This window comes from Manis javanica, chromosome 4 (assembly GCF_040802235.1).
Source record: "Manis javanica isolate MJ-LG chromosome 4, MJ_LKY, whole genome shotgun sequence".
Lineage (NCBI taxonomy): Eukaryota > Metazoa > Chordata > Mammalia > Pholidota > Manidae > Manis > Manis javanica.
The window spans coordinates 36,358,634-36,378,821 of NC_133159.1; the positions used below are offsets into that span (position 1 = coordinate 36,358,634).

A 20,188-nucleotide genomic window follows, 5' to 3' on the forward strand; every position below is an offset into this window, starting at 1 on the left:
TATGACTCTTAAATACTTAATATATAGAAAGAGGTTAGACAAGTAATTAAAAATTATGTACCTAAGTTAAATAAAAATATGGAAAAAAATGTGTATAGAGAGATTTAAATAAAATACAGAAATCTTTTATATCCAGAAATAAATAATGCTAGTAGAACACCATCCAAAATGCTGAAAAATACTCACCGTAAAGTCAAAGTGTAATCTCCCTGCATTTTTGTTGAGGCATCTCTGACCAAGAAGGTACCATCTGGCATGTCCCGTAATTTGTCATTTACCTCCTCCCTGAAGAACAAAATTATAGGTAAAATGAAAAATGTGTCAGTTGTTCTCATCACATATTATTACTAAGGCTAGTTGGGAAGTACATATATCTAACGTTATAGAATCATGGGGTCTTCGGAGGTCACATAGTTCATCCCCCTAGAATTGTTCTTTCTGTTTTGATTTTTGGTATTATGCAATCTAAGGAAGGCCTATTTGCTTTTTGAACTCTTCTAGATTTCAACTGTCTGTAGGGGATAGTGTTTCCATTACGCCCTTATGACTTCCTTAGGCAGGTCTGAACTTGTAGAGTTTCAGGAAAAACCAGCAGCTGTTCAGAAAGAAGGTTATATTTGAGTAACTGTGGCAGCTGTGTCTGATCAGAGGGGGAAAAACTCACTAAGTTCACACCTTTCAATATAATACTCTACAGTTTGAATTTATACTGATAACAAATTCCTTCTGCAGAGTTGGTTTAGGACTTTACGGAACAATACTAGAACACTCAAAGGAAATGGCAGGGCATAAAAAAATCCCTGAATTATAGAACCACGTGGTCTTAAAATATAAATTTAAATGGCATTTAAATATAAGAGATCTTTTTATTGTACAATGCTATAAATTTTCATCAATATAGAATATATTGCCTTCTTCAAAAAATTAAACAGAGAATTACCATATGACCCAGAAATTCCACCCAAAAGAATTTAAAGCAGGGACTTGAACATTTATTCACCAAACATTATCAGCCAAAAGCTGGAAATAATCCAAATGTTCATCAAAACCAAATGTGCAGATAAATAAATAATGTGGTATATACATATAATAGACTAGTATTCAGTCTTAAAAAGGAAATTCTGACACATACTATAATATGGATAAACTTGAAGACACTAAGCTAAGTGAAATAAGCCAGCATAAAAGGACAAATATCATATAATTTTACTTATATAAGGTACCTAGGGTAGTCAAATTCATAGGAACAGAAAGTAGGATGGTGGAAGCAAGAGTATGGGGAGAACAGGAGGAAAGGGGAGTTAGTGTTCAATGTGTACAGAGCTTCACTTTGTGAGGATGAAATAGTTCCAGAGATGGATGGTGGTGATGGTTGATCCACAGTGTGAGTATACTTTATGCTACTGAACTGTACATCTAAAGATAGTTAAAATGGTAAGGAGAAAAAAAAAGAAAATGAGTGACATTTTGGTAACGGGAGGAAACAGACCAGAGAAAAAGGGCAAGGATGTTGAGGAATATGGCATCAACCTGGAACCTGATGTGACAGAAATGAATAGGGCTTTTCTAAAACAAGAAAATATAATATTCAAATTTAAATATATATGTGTATGTATGTATATATGTATGTATATATATGTTTTCCTTCTCTAGGTTCAAAATTTTCCAAAACCATTTTACCCAAAAAGCAAATTTCTTCTAGAATAATGTTTCTCAAAATGAGGTATATGAAGAGTGCATCAAAATCACCTGGGGAGGTTGTTAAATGCAGATTCCTGGGCCGCACCCCAACTGATTCTTAGACATACAAAGAGAGTGGAACAACTGCCTTAGAAATAGAAAGGTAAGGAAAATAAAGTATATTTAAGTATTTTTATCCTAAAACACATGTAACTATCCCTAAGTGTATAAGTTTAAGTTATACAGAAATCTATCTTCAATATATTAAAAGAAATAATCACAGCCATAATTTAAAGATTTTTTGTCACTTTTTTGTGGGAATAAAACCATTTAGAAACTGATATTTTATCACACACAATTTCTTAAATGGCAATCTTTGAATTATAACTAGTGGAACATTAAACTTTTCTTTTAACTACTGATTCTCAAAAGTGAATTTCTAAAAAGCTGCATTCAAGTATAAGTAGCATTCTAGTTACCTTGAAATATCCCCCCAGTACCATTCTGCATCCTGAAGAGAAGCAGAACTGTCCTTCATTCCATTTTTAATGGCTGAAGTCATTGGCTTAGGTGGCTTTGGTGGAAGAGCTAGAAGAGAAATGAATATTATTTTGAAGATGTAAATTATTATTTGTTTTCTAATTTCTTCAGTCAAGAACAGCTCATTAACCAAGGTACATTAATATTCAAATAATTGTAAATCAAATTAACTGTTACTTTGTGTTAAATATTAATCATTAGCCAAAGAATGAATCCTTCTAGAACTCTACCAATAAATGCCCAGAAAGTGAAAATTTCAAGCTATATGGGTTTTTTTCTTTCTTCAAAGTACTAACTTTTAATTCTGAACAGATGTCCAAAAACACTTCATTATATCTCTATAGACAATGTGAAGCCCCTTAACAAACAATTCAGTCCAAAAGCTATTAAGTAGGGCTGCTCATGACAGCCAACAGTTGGTGGCAGCACCCAAAGCAGGTGAGGGAGGATCATGTCCATATAGGAGGGAAAGCAGTACAGCACAGGAGCTCAAGAGTTTCGGCAGGCTGAGGAGCAATCCTCACAGGGGCAGCCTGGCCTGGGGTAGTGAGCTGAGTGAAGTAAGAAGGGCAGTAGCACAGGGCCTAGGTGGCACAGAGTGTTGGAGACCAAGCCAATGAGGACATAGTCCTCAAAGGTGGATATTCCAATGCAGTGAGACAAAGCCAGACAAGGGTGAAAAGATTTTCTACTTGGGCAAAGGATGGGAGATGGCAGGGGGAACTCAGGAACAGTTTAAGAGATTGGGTACAAAGAGATGGATCACATAAGAAAAACTGTTAAAGATAATAGAGGTCAGATTTCTCATAGTCTAAAAAGGAAGTTACAAATATAGAAAAGAAAGAAATAGAATTAACTTTCTGGTTTGGACTGGAATTAAAGCTACTGATATCAACTCATGGACTTCAATAGATTAGATAGATAGATAGATAGATAGATAGATAGATAGATAGATAGATAGATAGATAGATAGATAGCGAGCAATACAAAGATTAGAGAATTCTATGAAAAATTTATATGGCAACAAATTAGACAAGTTAGAAGAAATGGGTCTAAAGTCTTCAGAAATAGCATTTAAATATATAGATTACCGGTTCTTCCCTACAACTTCCAAGCAACCAGGCAACTAATTACCTCTCCCCAACCCTAGACAAAGCCTGCCTGTCAACACATCAGTCCAAGGAAACAATTAAGAGATGCTCTGGACTCAAGGAACACCAAGCACAGCTGGGATTAGTGCTAAGTCCCTTACCCAGAACAGCAGAGTTAAGGAAAAGTCTACTCAACAGGTACAAGTACCAACTCCCTTCCCTGCCTCAGTTCTCTGTACACTGAGCCACCAAGCTTGTATCCCCAGGCAGGAGTTAGTAAGATTTTTCTCTGGATAAACTGACAAGTCCTAAAAGAAGACCTAAAAATATGAATATTTTAGGGTTACCAATGAAAAAGATATTCATCACCTCAATACCTGTCACTGAAGGCCTTCAGTTAACACGCCCTGCCCACTTACATGGAGCTTCAAATCAGCTTTTTAAATTTATTACTAAATAAGAACAAATCCTTTGAAAAGGAATGAAATTCTGACACTCCTACAACATGAATGAACCTTGAAGACATGTCATCATGAAGAACCCTGAGGAAATAAGCTAGTCACAGAAGAAATAATTGTGTGCCTTCTCTTATGCAAGGTTTCAGGAGTAGTCAAATTCATAAGAGACAGAAAGTAGAATGGTGGCTACCAGGGGCCAGGGGCAGAAGGAATGGAGAGTTAGTGTTTAACAGGTACATAATTTCAGTTAGGTAAGATGAATGAGTTCTGGAGATGGATGATAGTGAATGGCTGCACAACAGTGTGAATGTACTTAATGCCACAGAACTGTACACTTAAAAACAGCTAAAATGATAAATCTTGTTATGCATTTTTACCACAACTAAAAAAGAAAAAACAAACCACGAGACACTGAGGAATGCCATCAACATTAAAGACCAAAACAAACGAATGAAAAAAAGAACTTAAAAGTGAACAAAGAATTCAAGAAGAAAACTTCATAGACACACACAAAAAGTATATCCTTGGAAATATAAAAAGAAATGTTGCATCTATGAAACACAAACAAGATTGACAATATGGTAATATTAAAGAGCAAGAGCCCTTATAAAATTATGATAGAGGTTTTTTAGAAACTTCATTTGATAAGCTGACAGAAAAAGTAGAGGAAATCTCCCAAGAAGGGGAACAAAAAAATGAAAGTAATGAAAAATAGAAGAAAATATGAGAAAATTAGAGGATAAACCCAGAAGATACAAAATTGAACAAACAGAAGTTCCAGAAAGCAGAAAGAGATGTTTAAAATAATTAATGTAAGATAAAATTTTCAGAAATGGACATACTTCTACAGAATGGAAGTACCCAGATATGTCACACATGAATAAAATGAACAAATGAATGAAAAATACCCACATCAAGGCACATCTCTATGGAATTTTACATCAGGGATAAACAGACGGTCCTCAAAACCTATCATAAAGAAAAAAGAAAAAAAAGGGCACAAAGGAGTAAGGCCTGCAATGTCACTGGATTCAACAGCAACACTGGTAAGTAACAACACTGGAGAAAAACTTTCAAACTCTGAGAGAAAATGATTTTTCAAACTAAAATCATATATCCTGCCGAATTATCAATTATACATGATGGTAGAATTGATATTTTCAGACATACAAGACCTTGAACAATTTATCTCTTGGCACCCTTTTTTAGGAAGCTCCTGAAAGATGTGCTTTATTAAAGTGAAAAAATAAACTAGGAAAGAAGATGGTATAGGATTCAGGAAAATGGATGCTAACACAGAAAAGGAGCAAAGGCAAGCCCTAGGTCAGAGGTGAATGGGGAGCATCAGGGTGACAGACGAAAACAATAGTTGGGATTCTAGCAAGAGAATGAAGAGAATTTAGGAGGTACGTTGATGGAAAAAAAATAGAAATAATAAATTATCTGATGTTTAACCATACTGAGATGAGTTTTATGGTTCTGTTGAAGATTATGGAGATAATACTGATACTGAAAATAAAAAAAAACAGGCAACTGTTTAAAACCTAAGGCAATTACTAATTCCAAAAAATATAAGGAAATATAATAAAAATATACTAATGGCTTGCTATGAACACTATTTACATAGTCATAACTGTAAATACTAAAAGATAATTTAAGAAGCAGTTATTACTATGATATAAATATACTGGAAACACAGGTAAAACATATAGTGTGAGAGCACTAAATCTCTATTTTCCTTAAGAAGGAATAAGTAATATTAAAAGGTGAAAAAAATCAAAATACTATAAACGTATTATGAAAAACAGGGAGGTAAAACCAGAAGAAAAAGCTAAAAGAGTTAACTGTTGCTTCTGATTAGATTAGACACTGGGGATGGAGAAGGTAGGGCAGGGAACTACTGTTTTTCTCACTATAAATCTTGAAGTATCCTTTGACTGTTGAAACTATGAACATGTATTGTTTTGATGAAAATAAAAGTTAAATTAAAAGAAACCTAGAGTTTATTCTGGTTCTGTCACTTAAACTAGATTTGATAAATTACCTCTCTCAACCTTAGGTTCAATGATATGTTAAAGCCAATTTGCACAGACCAACAAGAGCTGACTATTACATTTTCAGGATTTTGCAAGCCACTGTTATACAGTCATTATTAAAAATTAAATCATATAAATGCACAATTAAACAAATTATATTAAAAATAAAGGTAATAAACATTCAAAATTCACACTTCATTAATAGTTTACTGTATTTTATTTAACTGTCCATGCCTTTAAGGCTATTTACATCTATTGCATCTATAATAGTAGAAATACTTTATGCTACTACATCTCTTTCAAATTCTGCATTTAGTATATCACATGGATAGCATGATGAAATCAGCCACAGTGGGAATAGTTACACTTCAGAAATCAGCAAATGCTACAAATCAGAGCTTGATTTATTGCTGTACTGATTAACTACCAGAGGTCAGCAAACCAGAGTTCTCTGCCTGTTTTTGTACAGTGCAAAGACTGGTTTTTATGTTTTTAAATGAGTTGGAAACACACAGTCACAAAAAGAATATACAAAAGAGACCATATGTGGCCTATGAAGCCTAAAGTATTTACAATCTGGCTCTTTACAGAAAAAGTGTGTCTATCTGTGATCTAGACTTAAGAAAATGGTAGGGAAAATGTTAACTCAGTGTAATAATCTTACCCCATGGTTGCAGCTTTGGTAGAACAAGAAATTATATGGTGCACAAAAAGAAATATATCGTCCTCACCAAACCTGTTCTTCTTATCTACTCTATCCTAATAAAGTACATACACATTTGTCAAAACTCACAGAACTATATAAATTTTACTGCACAAAAATATTACAATTTTTCTTTAAATCATAAGAAGAAATTTTTATATGAAGATGCCTCAGTCCAAATCCCTAGACATTCTGATGCAGTTGATCCAAAATAAGACCTGGGCATCTGTGTTTTTTAAACAAAACAGGTGATTGTGATAAGAAAAACTAGGAGGAGAACCCTGTTCCTAATCCCACAAATGTATCTGACTTCTATCTGCAGTTTTCCCACTTACTCTTACACTTGTCCTATTCTTTCACCTCTGATACCTCCAATTCCTCAAACTCATTACTTTTTACACAAAACTGGTCTTCACTCCTTTATCTCAACTAATACCTATCTCTTTTGTCTCTTACCCTCCCAACTGCTCCTGCCTGGTAAGACCCCAACTGTAGCTCAATCCATTTTCCTGCTTTTCTCTACTTGCTCCTTAGGCTGCAAGAGGGGAGAAAAAGCTATACCATCTTCAGTTTGGTTTCCCTAGTAATGATCTCCAATCACAAGTAGACCCTCAACACAATCCAAAAATCTTTCCCTCTTTCTCACTTTTCACTATGGCTATCTCAAACTCCCTGACCTTCCTCAAACATCCTATTTCACCTCTATTCACTCATTTTTGGTAGACCTCATTTCACCTACTATATAACAGAAAATAAAGATTGTAAGCAGAGAGCTACTTCAGATTCCTGCCATTAACCTATAAATTTATGTGCATCTACATCCATTTTTTCTTTCTTATCTTAGTCCCTCTACCAAATGCTCCAGATCTCATCTCCTATAGTCCCTATTCTACTCTCTATAGCCTCTCCTGCTTTACTGGCTCCTCTCCTACAAAGCTTGTAAATATCACCAAATCACTCAACTACAGGTCCCATGACAAAAGGGTTTCTTTTGGGTTATAAACTCTTTTGAAAATATGATGAAAGTTCTAAGGCTTGTCTCCAGAAAAATGTACATACACACACAGCTTACATATAATACTGAGGGATCCCATAAATCCCAGGTTAAGAACCCATACCCTGGGAGATCCAAGATGGCAGCATGAGAGATGAGACAGAGAATTCCTCCCAAAAACCACATATGGTGTGAAAATATAGTTAATACAACTGGCCCTAAAACAGCAACAGGAAAGAAGGCTACACCAGACTGTATACAGACCTCACAAACAGAACAGACCTCACAAAACAGGGTAACGTACAAGCCTTGATCTGGCAGGACCCAAGGCCGTCCCCTACCTCAGCTCACCAGCAGGAGGAAGAGAAATGGAGCGGGAAGGGGGTGGAAGCCTAAGACTGCTGAACACCCAGCCCTGGAAGTCTGCTTTGGAGCACAAACCTACATTGCGTGGTGCTCTGGAGGCTGGTGGGGTTGGGGAGCTGGGACAGGTGGAGTGCTTGAGAGACTGAGATTCCGGCCATTAGTGGAGGACAGGGATCCTCATCCAGCCGTACTGGGACAAAGGAAAGGCAGGCGGTCTGAGAGGCTTCCTAGCAGCGAGAGGGCAGCTGAAGGCGTGGGGTTTTCACGGAGCTTGCTACGCCGGAGAAGGGATAGGTGGATTAGGTTGTCTGGGTGCACTCTGCCCAGCATGTGGGGAACTCTGAAGAGCTTCTGGCGCTCCATCCCCCGACTGCCTACTCAGCTCCAAGCCCCCCACTGAGACAAGCAGCCTGCTGCACCTTCCTCCTGGCCTGCTGGCACCTGCTCACAAACCAGCAGTCACTGCACTGGCGTCAAGCCAGCCAGAGGGAGGCCCCGCCTACAACAGCTAGAGATGCCAAGCACAGAGGCTTACACCTCAGTGCTCAGCCCACTGGCTCTGATACTGGAGACAGGCACTGCAGCCAGGAATCAGGAAACAGCTATTTCCTCCCACCAGGCACCAGCACTGCTCCCCTACAACCATCAACCTCACTCTATGGGCTGAGCAGCTCCAAAGACTAGAGCTTCTGGAATTATGAAACATCAAAGGAACATGGTTCAGACCAAAATCTCACAAACCCCAGAAAAAGGGTCAAATGAAACTAAACTCACCAATCTTCCAGAAAGAGAGTTTAAATAAAAAATCATAAACATGCTCATGGAGGTACAGAAAAATATTCAAGAACTCAGGGACAAATTTAAGACAGAGATTCAATCATTAAGAAATTCCAGAAGATGGTGCCGTGAGTAGGTCAGTGGGAATCTCTTCCCAAAAACATGTATATTTTTGAAAATACAACAAATACAACTATCCCTAAAAGAGAGACCAGAAGACACAGGACAACAGCCAGACTACATCCACACCCGCGAGAACCCAGCGCCTGGCGAAGGGGTAAGATACAAGCCCCGGCCCAGCGGGACCCGAGCACCCCTCACCCCAGCTCCCGGCAGGAGGAGAGGAGTCGGAGTGGGGAGGGAGAGGGAGCCCAGGACTGCTAAACACCCAGCCCTAGCCATCCGCACCGGAGCGCAGACATAGTGCGTGGGTGGGGTGCTAGGGAAACAGGACAGTAAGACCTGTGAGTGGGTCCCCGCAGCTGGTACCCCTGGGACAAAGAAAAGCGAGTGCTTTTTGAAAGTCTTAAAGGGACAGGGACCCAACGGCTGGACAGAAGGGTCCCGGGACACTTAGCCCAGCAGTTGGGAATCCCAGAGAACTTCGGACGCACTAACCCCCTGGGCAACAGCTCTGAGACCCCTCACGGCGATGAACAGCCAAACGGCCCCCCATCCATTTTTCCCTCCAGGGTCCCGCCATAGCAGAGCAGCAGCTTGAGGCTGGCCACACCCACAGCAAGGGAGCTTCCACCACAGCAGCTGGACAAGGTACAGAGACCCAGTCTACACGCAATTGCCCAACACAAGCCGCTAGGGGTCAACGTTCTCCCAGTAAAGAAAGGCCAGAGCAAGTGGAAAGAGTTTTGGCTCTCCCAGCTGACAGACGAGTCAATAGCATACCACTGCATCTATCAACATGAAAAGGCAAAAAAATTTGATCCAGACAAGACTGACCCAGACATCTTCTACATCTTCCCCTGAGAAGGAATCTGGGGAGATTTAAACAATCTTCCTGAAAAAGAATTCAAAACAAAACTCATAACCATGCTGATGGACTTGCAGAGAAATATGCAAGAACTAAGGAGGGAGAACACAGAAATAAAACAATCTCTGGAAGGACATGAAAGCAGAATGGAAGAGAAACAAGAGACCATTAATGGACTAGAAATCAGAGAACAGGAATGCAGAGACACTGATGCAGAGAGAGAAAGAAGGGTCTCAAGGAATGAAAGAATATTTAGAGAACTGTGTGACAAATTGAAACAGAACAATATTTGCATTATAGGAGTACCACAAGAAGAAGAGACAGAAAAAGGGATAGAAAGGGTCTTTGAAGAAATAATTGCTGAAAACTTCCCCAAACTAGGGGAGGAAATGGCCTTTCAGACCACAGAAGCACACAGAACTCCCATGACAAGGGACCCAAGGAGGGCAACACCAAGACACATAATAATTAAAATGGCAAAGATCAAAGACAAGGACACAGTACTAAAGGCAGCCAGACAGAGAAAAAAAGGTCACCTACAAAGGAAAACCCATCAGGCTATCATTAGACTTCTCAACAGAAACCTTACAGGCCAGAAGAGAAAGGCATGATACATTTAATGCAATGAAACAGAAGGGCCTTGAACCAAGAATACTGTATCCAGCACGACTATCATTTAAATATGAAGTAGGGATTAAACAATTCCCAGACAAGCAAAAGTTGAGGGAATTTGCCTCCCACAAACCACCTCTACAGGGCATCTTATGGTACTGCTCTAGATGGGAGCACCCCTAAAAAGAGCACAGAAAAAAACACCCAACATATGAAGAATGGAGGAGGAGGAATAAGGGAGAGAAATAAAGAATCATCAGAGAGTGTTTATAATAGCTCAATAAGCGAGTTAAGTTAGGCAGTAAGATAGTAAAGAAGCTAACCTTGAACCTTTGGTAACCACGAATCTAAAGCCTGCAATGGCAATAAGTACATATCTTTCAATAGTCACCCTAAATATAAGTGGACTGAATGCACCAATCAAAAGACACAGAGTAATAGAACTGATAAAAAAGCAAGACCCATCTATATGCTGCTTACAAGAGACTCACCTCAAACCAAAAGACATGCACAGATTAAAAGTCAAGGGATGGAAAAAGATATTTCATGCAAACAAAAGGGAGAAAAAAGCAGGTGTGGCAATACTAGTATCAGACAAAATAGACTTTAAAACAAAGAAAGTAACAAGAGATAAAGAAGGACATTACATAATGATAAAGGGCTCAGTCCAACAAGAGGATATAACCATTATAAATATATATAAAATAGGCAGCAGATGGACAACTTCCTAGAAAAATACAACCTTCCAAGACTGACCCAGAAAGAAACAGAAAATCTAAACAGACCAATTAACAAGCAATGAAATTGAAGCGGAAATCAAAAAACTATCCAAGAACAAAACCCCAGGGCCAGATGGATTTACCTCGGAATTTTATCAGACATACAGAGAAGACATAATACCCATTCTCCTGAAAGTTTTCCAAAAAATAGAAGAGAGGGAATACTCCCAAACTCATTCTATGAAGCCAACATCACCCTAATATGAAAACAAGGCAAAGACCCCAACAAAAAAGAAAACTACAGACCAATATCCCTGATGAACATAGATGCAAAAACACTCAACAAAATATTAGCAGACCGAATTCAAAAATACATCAAAAGGATAATACACCATGATCAAGTGAGATTCATCCCAGGGATGCAAGGATGGTACAACATTCGAAAATCCATCAACATCATCCACCACATTAACAAAAAGAAAAACAAAAACCACATGATCATCTCCATAGATGCTGAAAAAGCATTTGACAAAATTCAACATCCATTCATGATAAAAACTCTCAGCAAAATGGGTATAGAGGGCAAGTACCTCAACATAATAAAGGCCATATATGATAAGCCCACAGCCAATATCATACTGAACAGCGAGAAGCTGAAAGCTTTTCCTCTGAGATCGGGAACAAGACAGGGATGCCTACTCTCCCCACTGTTATTCAACATAGTACTGGAGGTCCTAGCCACAGCAATTAGACACAACAAAGAAATACAAGGAATCCAGATTGGTAAAGAAGAAGTCAAACTGTCACTATTTGCAGATGACATGATATTGTACATAAAAAACCCTAAAGACTCCACTCCAAAACTACTAGAACTAATATCGGAATACAGCAAAGTTGCAGGATACAAAATTAACACACAGAAATCTGTGGCTTTCCTATACACTAACAATGAACTAATAGAAACAGAAATGAGGAAGTCAATTCCATTCACAATAGCATCAAAAAGAATAAAATACCTAGGAATAAACCTAACCAAGGAAGTGAAAGACCTATACCCTGAAAATTATAAGACACTCTTAATAGAAATTAAAGAGGTCACTAACAAATGGAAACTCATCCCATGCTCCTGGCTAGGAAGAATTAATATTGTCAAAATGGTCATCCTGCCCAAAACAATATACAGATTCGATGCAATTCCTATCAAATTACCAACAGGATTCTTCAATGAACTGGAACAAACAGTTCAAAAATTCATATGGAAACACCAGAGACCCGAAATAGCTAAAGCAATCCTGAGAAGGGAGAGTAAAGTGGGGGGGGAATCTCAGTCCCAAACTTCAAGCTCTACTACAAAGCCATAGTAATCAAGACAATTTGGTACTGGCACAAGAACAGAGCCACAGACCAATGGAACAGAATAGAGACTCCAGACATTAACCCAAACATATATGGTCAATTAATATACGATAAAGAAGCCATGGACATACAATGGGGAAATGACAGTCTCTTCAACAGATGGTGCTGGCAAAACTGGACAGCTACATGTAAGAGAACGAAACTGGATCACTGTCTAACCCCATACACAAAAGTAAATTCGAAATGGATCAAAGACTTGAACGTTAAGTCATGAAACCATAAAACTCTTAGAAAAAAACATAGGCAAAAATCTCTTAGATATAAACATGAATGACCTCTTCTTGAACGTATCTCCCCGGGCAAGGGAAACAAAAGCAAAAAGGAACAAGTAGGACTATATCAAGCTGAAAAGCTTCTGTAGAGCAAAGGACACCATCAATAGAACAAAAAGGTATCGTACAATATGGGAGAATATATTCATACATGACAGATCCAATAAAGGGTTGACATCCAAAATATATAAAGAGCTCACACACCTCAACAAACAAAAAGCAAATAATCCAATTAAAAAATGGGCAGAGGAGCTGAATAGACAGTTCTCTAAAGAAGAAATTCAGATGGCCAACAGACACATGAAAAGATGTTCCACATCGCTTGTCATCAGAGAAATACAAATTAAAACCACAATGAGATATCACCTCACACCAGTAAGGATGACTACCATCCAAAAGACAAACAACAACAAATGTTGGCAAGGTTGTGGAGAAAGGGGAACCCTCCTACACTGCTGGTGGGAATGTAAATTAGTTCAACCATTGTGGAAAGCAGTATGGAGGTTCCTCAAAATGCTCAAAATAGAAATACCATTTGACCCAGGAATTCCACTTCGAGGAATTTACCCTAAGAATGCAGCAGCCCAGTTTGAAAAAGGCAGATGCACCCCTATGTTTATTGCAGCACTGTTTACAATAGGCAAGAAATGGAAGCAACCTAAGTGTCCATCAGTAGATGAATGGATAAAGAAGATGTGGTACATATACACAATGGAATATTACTGAGCTATAAGAAAAAACAGATCCTCCCATTTGCAACAACATGGATGGAGCTAGAGGGTTTTATGCTCAGTGAAATAAGCCAGGCGGAGAAAGACAAGTATCAAATGATTTCACTCATATGTGGAGTATATGAACAAAGGAAAGCTGGAGGAACTAAACAGCAGCAGAATCACAGAACCCAAGAATGGACTAACAGTTACCAAAGGGAAAGAGATTGGGGAGGATGGGTGGGAAGGGAGGGATAAGGGTGGGAAAAAAGAAAGGGGGCATTACAATTAGCATGTATAGTGTGGGGCGGGCCACGGGGAGGGCTGTGCAACACTGAGAAGACAAGTAGTGATTTTACAGCATCTTACTACGTTGATGGTCAGTGACTGTGAAGGGGTATGTAGGGAGGACTTGGTGAAGGGTAGAGCCTAGTAAACATGATGTCTTTCATGTAATTGTAGATTAATGATACCAAAATAAAAAAATAAAATAAATAAAATAAATAAATTCTGTATCTGAAATGAAACATACAATGAAGGGATTTAAAAGCGGATTAGATTTAGTAGAAGAGACGGTAAATGGAATAGAAATTAGAGGAGAGGAATACAAAGAAGCTGAGGCACAAAGAGAAAAAAGGATCTCTAAGAATGAAAGAATATTGAGAGAAATGTGTGACCAATCCAAACAGACCAATATCTGCATTATAGGGGTACCGGAAGAAGAAGAGAGAGAAAAAGGGATAGAAAGTGTTATTGAGGAGGTAATTGCTGAAAACTTCCCAAATCGGGGGAAGGAGATAGCCCCTCAAGCCACGTAGATGCACAGATCTCCCAACACAAGGGACCCAAGGAAGACTACATCGAGACATACAATAATTAAAATGTCAAAGATCAAGGATAAAGACAGACTTTTAAAAGCAGCTGGAGAGAGAAAAAAGATCACATACAAAGGAAAACCCATCAGGCTATCATCAGATTTCTCAACAGAAACCTTACAGGCCAGAAGAGAGTGGCATGATATAGTTAATGCAATGAAGCAGAAGGGCCTTGAACCAAGAATACTCTACCCGGCAAGGTTATCATTTAAACTTGAAGGAGGGATTAAACAATTTTCAGATAAGCAAAAGCTAAGAGAATTTACCTCCCACAAACCACATCTACAGTGCATTTTCAAGGGACTGCTATAGATGGAAGTATTCCTAAGGCTAAATAGATGTCACCAGGGGAAATAAAACCACAGTAAAGTAGAACAACTAATTACTAAGCAGATGCAAAATCAAATCAACTACCCCCAAAGTCAATCAAGGGATAGACAAAGAGTACAGGATATGATACCTAACATACAAAGAATGGAGGAGGAAGAAAAAAGGAAAAAAAAGAACCATTAGATTGTATTTGTAATAGCATATGAAGTGAGTTAAATTAGACTTTAGATAGTAAGGGAATTACCCTTAAACCTTTGGTAACCATGAATTTAAAGCCTGCGATGGCAATAAGTACATACCTCTCAATAATCACCCTAAATGTGAATGGTCTGAATGCACCAATCAAAAGACATAGAGTCACCAAATGGATGAATAAACAAGATGCATCTATATGCTGCCTACAAGAGACTCACCTTAAACTCAAAGACATACACAGACTAAAAGTGAAGGGATGGAAAAAGATATTTCATGCAACTAATAGGGAGAAAAAAGCAGGAGTTGCAGTACTTGTATCAGACAAATTAGACTTTAAAACAAAGAAAGTAACAAGAGATAAAGAAGGACATTACATAATGATAAAGGGCTCAGTCCAACAAGAGGATATAACTATTATAAAGATCTATGCACCCAACACAGGATTACCTACATATGTGAAACAAATATAACATATTGAAGGGGGAAATAGAATGCAATTCATTTTAGGAGACTTCAACACACCACTCACTCCAAAAGACAGATCAACCAAACAGAAAATAAGTAAAGAGACAGAGGCACTGAACAACGTATTATAACATATGGACCTAAAGGACATCTACAGAACACTTCACCCAAAGCAACAGGATACACATTCTTCTCAAGTGCACATGGAACATTTTCAACAATAGATCATATACTAGGGCACAAAAAGAGCCTCAGTAAATTCAAAAAGATTGAAATTGTACCAACCAGCTTCTCAGATCACAAAGATATGAAACTAGAAATAATTTACACAAAGAAAATGAAAAAGCCCACAACACATGGAGGCTTAATAATATGCTCCTAAATAATCAATGCATCAATAATCAAATTAAAACAATAATTATTCCCTACATTCTCCCAGATGCCTAAAGATAGTATCAGTTGTCATTTTCATTTTGCTGGTGTAGCACTTTTTAAAAAGATCCAGGCCTCTTTTACTCACTGTACTTATGGATATGTAAGTTTGCAACACTGTGCTCTATACACTTCCCTGGGGGTAATTTCATGCTATAGACTTCCAAAGCTTATCTTCAGCCTCCTAATCCCCACCTGGATAATTCCTATGTGTAATTCATTCTCAGTGCCCTTTCAGGGAACCTTCTCAGTTTCTCTTCCACCAGCAAGACTAAAGTGCCCCCCTATTTCATACCATAAGCATTTCCTGCTTACCCCTATTATAGTACTTGTTAGTCTCTATTAATATCTTGTTTGTGATCCCTACTAAACTACAAGCTCCTCATAACCAGTATATACTGGTCATCACTATAACCTCAGTACCTAATACATATACTACCTAACATAATGACAGAATGTCCAGAAATATTTTATTGAGTTAGTATGGAATTTCCTGATATACTAATTCACTCTAGATTCATCAAAGCAAATACTCACTAAAATCCTACTACATGGCTTAATGAAAATATTGGGACCAATATTCCTTTCCAGTGGGGACTAAATATTTAAATATACTAACATTTACTGAGTATTTTATTACTATATGTCAGGCATTGTTCTACATTAATTACATCTAGTAATTAATTTAATCCTCACAACAATCTTATCAAGCACATATTACTATTATACCCATGTTACAAACAGAAAAAAGGCACAAAGAGATTAAGTAGTTCTTGCCCAAGTAGTTAGTGTTGGAGCTGGGAAATTAACTGATAACAGTCTTGCTTTGCTTCAGATTCTATCATTTTAACCACTTTGAAAACCACCTCTCATACAGAAATGAATGATCCTTTCCTAAGCCAATAATTTACAACTTGCTTTGTGAGATGCTTTTGAATGAACGTGGTCATCCCTTCATAAGTCAATATCCTGAACAAATCAAATAATTAGGACAATGTTTAAATATGAGTAGCAAAATGAAGCTTTGATACTGCAAGCATGCCATAAGCAATTCTTACTGGATGAAGAGTAAAAACTTAACATGAAATGCTGTATACACATTTTCAACAAAAAATTTTAGATTAATTTAAGGACCTTTAAGAATTCAACTTACACAATAATTTATTGTATGTAATAGAAAATGTTACTTTAAAGCAGTCTAATTGTGGAAACTGATAACACTGACAATTCAAACCTATTGGACTGATCATTCTAAAAAAATTAATTTGTGGTTAAAATATAACAAAGAATGGCTAAAACATCAGACAAAAATATTGGCCTATGAATCAGGGGCCTGAGTTCTAGTCCTGGATTTACCAAATTGGCTGCACCTCAATAGGGTTTTGCATCCATCTCCCCTTTGATAACAATACTGCAATTTCATCTAGTGAAATAACTCCTTCCCCAAGTATACATATTGGTAAATCAAGGTCTCTTTCTATCCTAGGTTAAGGGGAAAAAGGATGAGCAACATAATTTGAATAAAGCAAATTGGTCTTTTCTCACAGGGCTTTGACACATGAGGAAAATGATGCAAAAATGGGAAGGGACTGGAAGTTCCAGCCAAAGTAATTAGGCAAGAAAAAGAAAAAAAGCATCCAACTCAGAAAGGAAAAAGCAAAACTATCTCCATTTGTAGATGACATGATCCTTAATGTAGAAAATCCCAAAGAATTTTTTTAAAAAACCTACTAGAGATAATAAACAAGTCTGGCAAAGCTGTAGGGTTCCAGGATCAAGACATAAAAACCAGATGTGGTTCTATAAACCAGCAATGAAGAACCTGAAAGAAAATTAAGAAAAAAATTCCATTTACAATACCATCCAAAAGAATAAAGGCACTAGGAACAAATTTAGCCAAGGAAATGAAAGACTCACACACTGAAAATTGTAAAACATCATTGAAAGTAACTAAAGAAGACATAAATACATGGAAACACATCCCATGTTCATGGATGTGAAGATGTAATATTAACATGGCAGTACCACCCAAAATAATCTACAAATGCAATATAATCCCTACCAAAATTCTAACAGGCTTTTTGTGAAAATAGAAAAGCAATCTTCAAATTCACAAAGAATTGAAAGAGGCAAAAGAGCAAATAGCGAAAAATAATCTTGAAACCGAAGAACAAAGTTGGAAGATTCCAACTTTCCTATTTCAAAACTCACTACAAAGCTATAATAATCAAAACAGGATGGCACTGGCATAAAGACAGATACATAGACTAATGGAATAGAACTGACAAATCAGAAACAAACTCATATGTATGTAATAAATTGATTTTGGACAAGAGTCTAAAGACCATTTGCTGGGGAAAGAATAGTCTTTTCAATGTATGAGGCCGGGAAAACTGGATATCTACATGCAAAAGAATGAAGCTGGACCCCAACCTCACACTATATACAAAAATTAACACAGACTGAAGGCAAATAACCCTATTAAAAAATGGGCAGAGGATATAAACAGACACTTCTCCAAAGAAGAAATTCAGATGGCCAACAGGCACATGAAAAGATGCGCCGCATCACTAATTATCAGGGAAATGCAAATTAAAACCACAATGAGATATCACCTCATACCAGTTAGGATGGCCAACATCGAAAAGACTAGGGACAACAAATGCTGGCGAGGATGCAGAAAAGGGGAACTCTCCTACACTGCTGGTGGGAATGTAAGCTAGTTCAGCCATTGTGGAAAACAGTATGGAGGTTCCTCAAAAAAACTAAAAATAGAAATACCATTCAACCCAGGGATTCCGCTCCTAGGGATTTACCCAAAGAAAGCAAGATCTCAGATTCAAAAAGACATATGTACCCCTATGTTTATCGAAGCACTATTTACAATAGCCAAGATATGGAAGCAACCTAAGTGTCCAGCAATAGATGAATGGATAAAGAAGTGGTACATATACGCAATGGAATACTATTCACCATAAGAAACAAATCCTACCTCCTACCATTTGCAACATGGATGGAGCTAGAGGGTATTATGCTCAGTGAAATAAGTCAGGCAGAGAAAGACAAATACCAAATGATTTCCCTCATTTGTGGAGTATAACAATGAAGCAAAACTGAAGGAACAAAATAGCAGCAGACTCACCAACTCCAAGAAGGGACTAGCGGTTACCAAGGGGAGGGGCAAGGGAGGGAGGGCGGGGAGGGAGGGAGAAGGGGATTGTGGGGTATCATGATTAGTGCACATGGTGTGTGTGGAGTGATGGGGAAAGCAGTGTAACACATAGAAGACAAGTGGGGACTCTGTGGCATCTTGCCACACTGATGGACAGTGACTGCAATGGGGTATGGCGGTACTCAATAATAAGGGTGAATGTAGTAACCACGTTGTTTTTCTTGTGAAACCTTCATAAAAGTATATATCAATGATACATTAATTTTTTTAATGTAAAAAAATAAAAAATAAAATAAAATAAATAACTCCCTTAATCTGATAAAGGGCATCTATATAAAACCCATAGCAAATATTATAGTTAATGGTGAATAAGTTTCTCCTCAGGTCAAGAGTGCTGTACCATTTCTATTCAGTACTGAATTGAAGGTTCTAGCCAATACAATAAATTAAGAAAAAGAAATTTAAAATATAAGAAAAACTGTCATAATTTGAGATGACATTATTTAATGTAAAAAAAAGATTTAAAAACATCTTCAGATGATCTATTAGAATTTAAAAGTGAATGCAGCAAAATTACTGAATGTCAATATATAATATTGTATTTGCATCAAGAAATGTTAAAAAAATTAGGAATAAATTTAACAAAATATGTATGAGACCTCTTTAGTGAAAATTATAAAACACTATTGAAAGAATGTAGACAATGAATAGTAATATGGCATTTATTGTAATGCTAAATATAACAAAGATATTGGAATACTAAAAAAAAAAATTAACAGACTGGATCAAAGATCTGAATGTAAAAGCTAAAACTGTAAATCCAGAGGGAGAACTATAAAACACAGAGGGAAATCTTCACAACATTGGACTTGGCAATAATTTCTTAGATCTGACACAAATGCAACAGGCAAGGAAAGAAAAAACAAATTGGAATTCATCAAAACTAAAAACTTCTGTACATCAAAGGTGACTACCGAAAAAGTGAAAAAGACAACTCATAGACTGAGAGAAAATATTTGCAAATCTTGTATCTGATAAGGGTTTAATATCCAGAACACATAAAGAACAAATCAACAACAGCAAAAACTCAATTATAAAATGGGCAAAGGACTTGAACAGACATTTTGTCAAGGAAGATAAAACAAACAGTCACTAAGCACATGAAAAGATGTTCTGCATCACTAGTTATTAGGGAAATGCAAATCAAAACCACAATGAGTTATCACTTCACATACATTAGGATGGCTACCAACAAAATAATGTCAAATAACAAGTGTTGGCAAGGATCTGAATTGGAACCCTAGTGCATTGCTGGTAAGCAGTAAAAATGGTGCAGATGCTGTGAAAAGTTTGGTGA

General features: G+C 37.3%; 1 protein-coding gene across 3 annotated transcripts in view; it reads right to left on the minus strand.

The window, feature by feature from the left end:
* Positions 1-20,188, minus strand: part of PIK3R3 (phosphoinositide-3-kinase regulatory subunit 3) — a 118,012-nt gene that overhangs the window by 51,858 nt on the left and 45,966 nt on the right. For 2 of the 3 annotated variants that reach the window (XM_073233853.1, XM_017658626.3), the window contains exons 2-3: positions 2,160-2,268; positions 187-285 (exon numbers count right to left, since the gene is read on the minus strand). In XM_073233853.1, the coding sequence (XP_073089954.1) occupies positions 187-285; positions 2,160-2,268 (208 nt within the window). Of the gene's footprint in view, positions 1-186; positions 286-1,749; positions 1,829-2,159; positions 2,269-20,188 lie in introns of all 3 variants that reach the window. The other variant, XM_073233855.1, reaches the window with a different exon arrangement.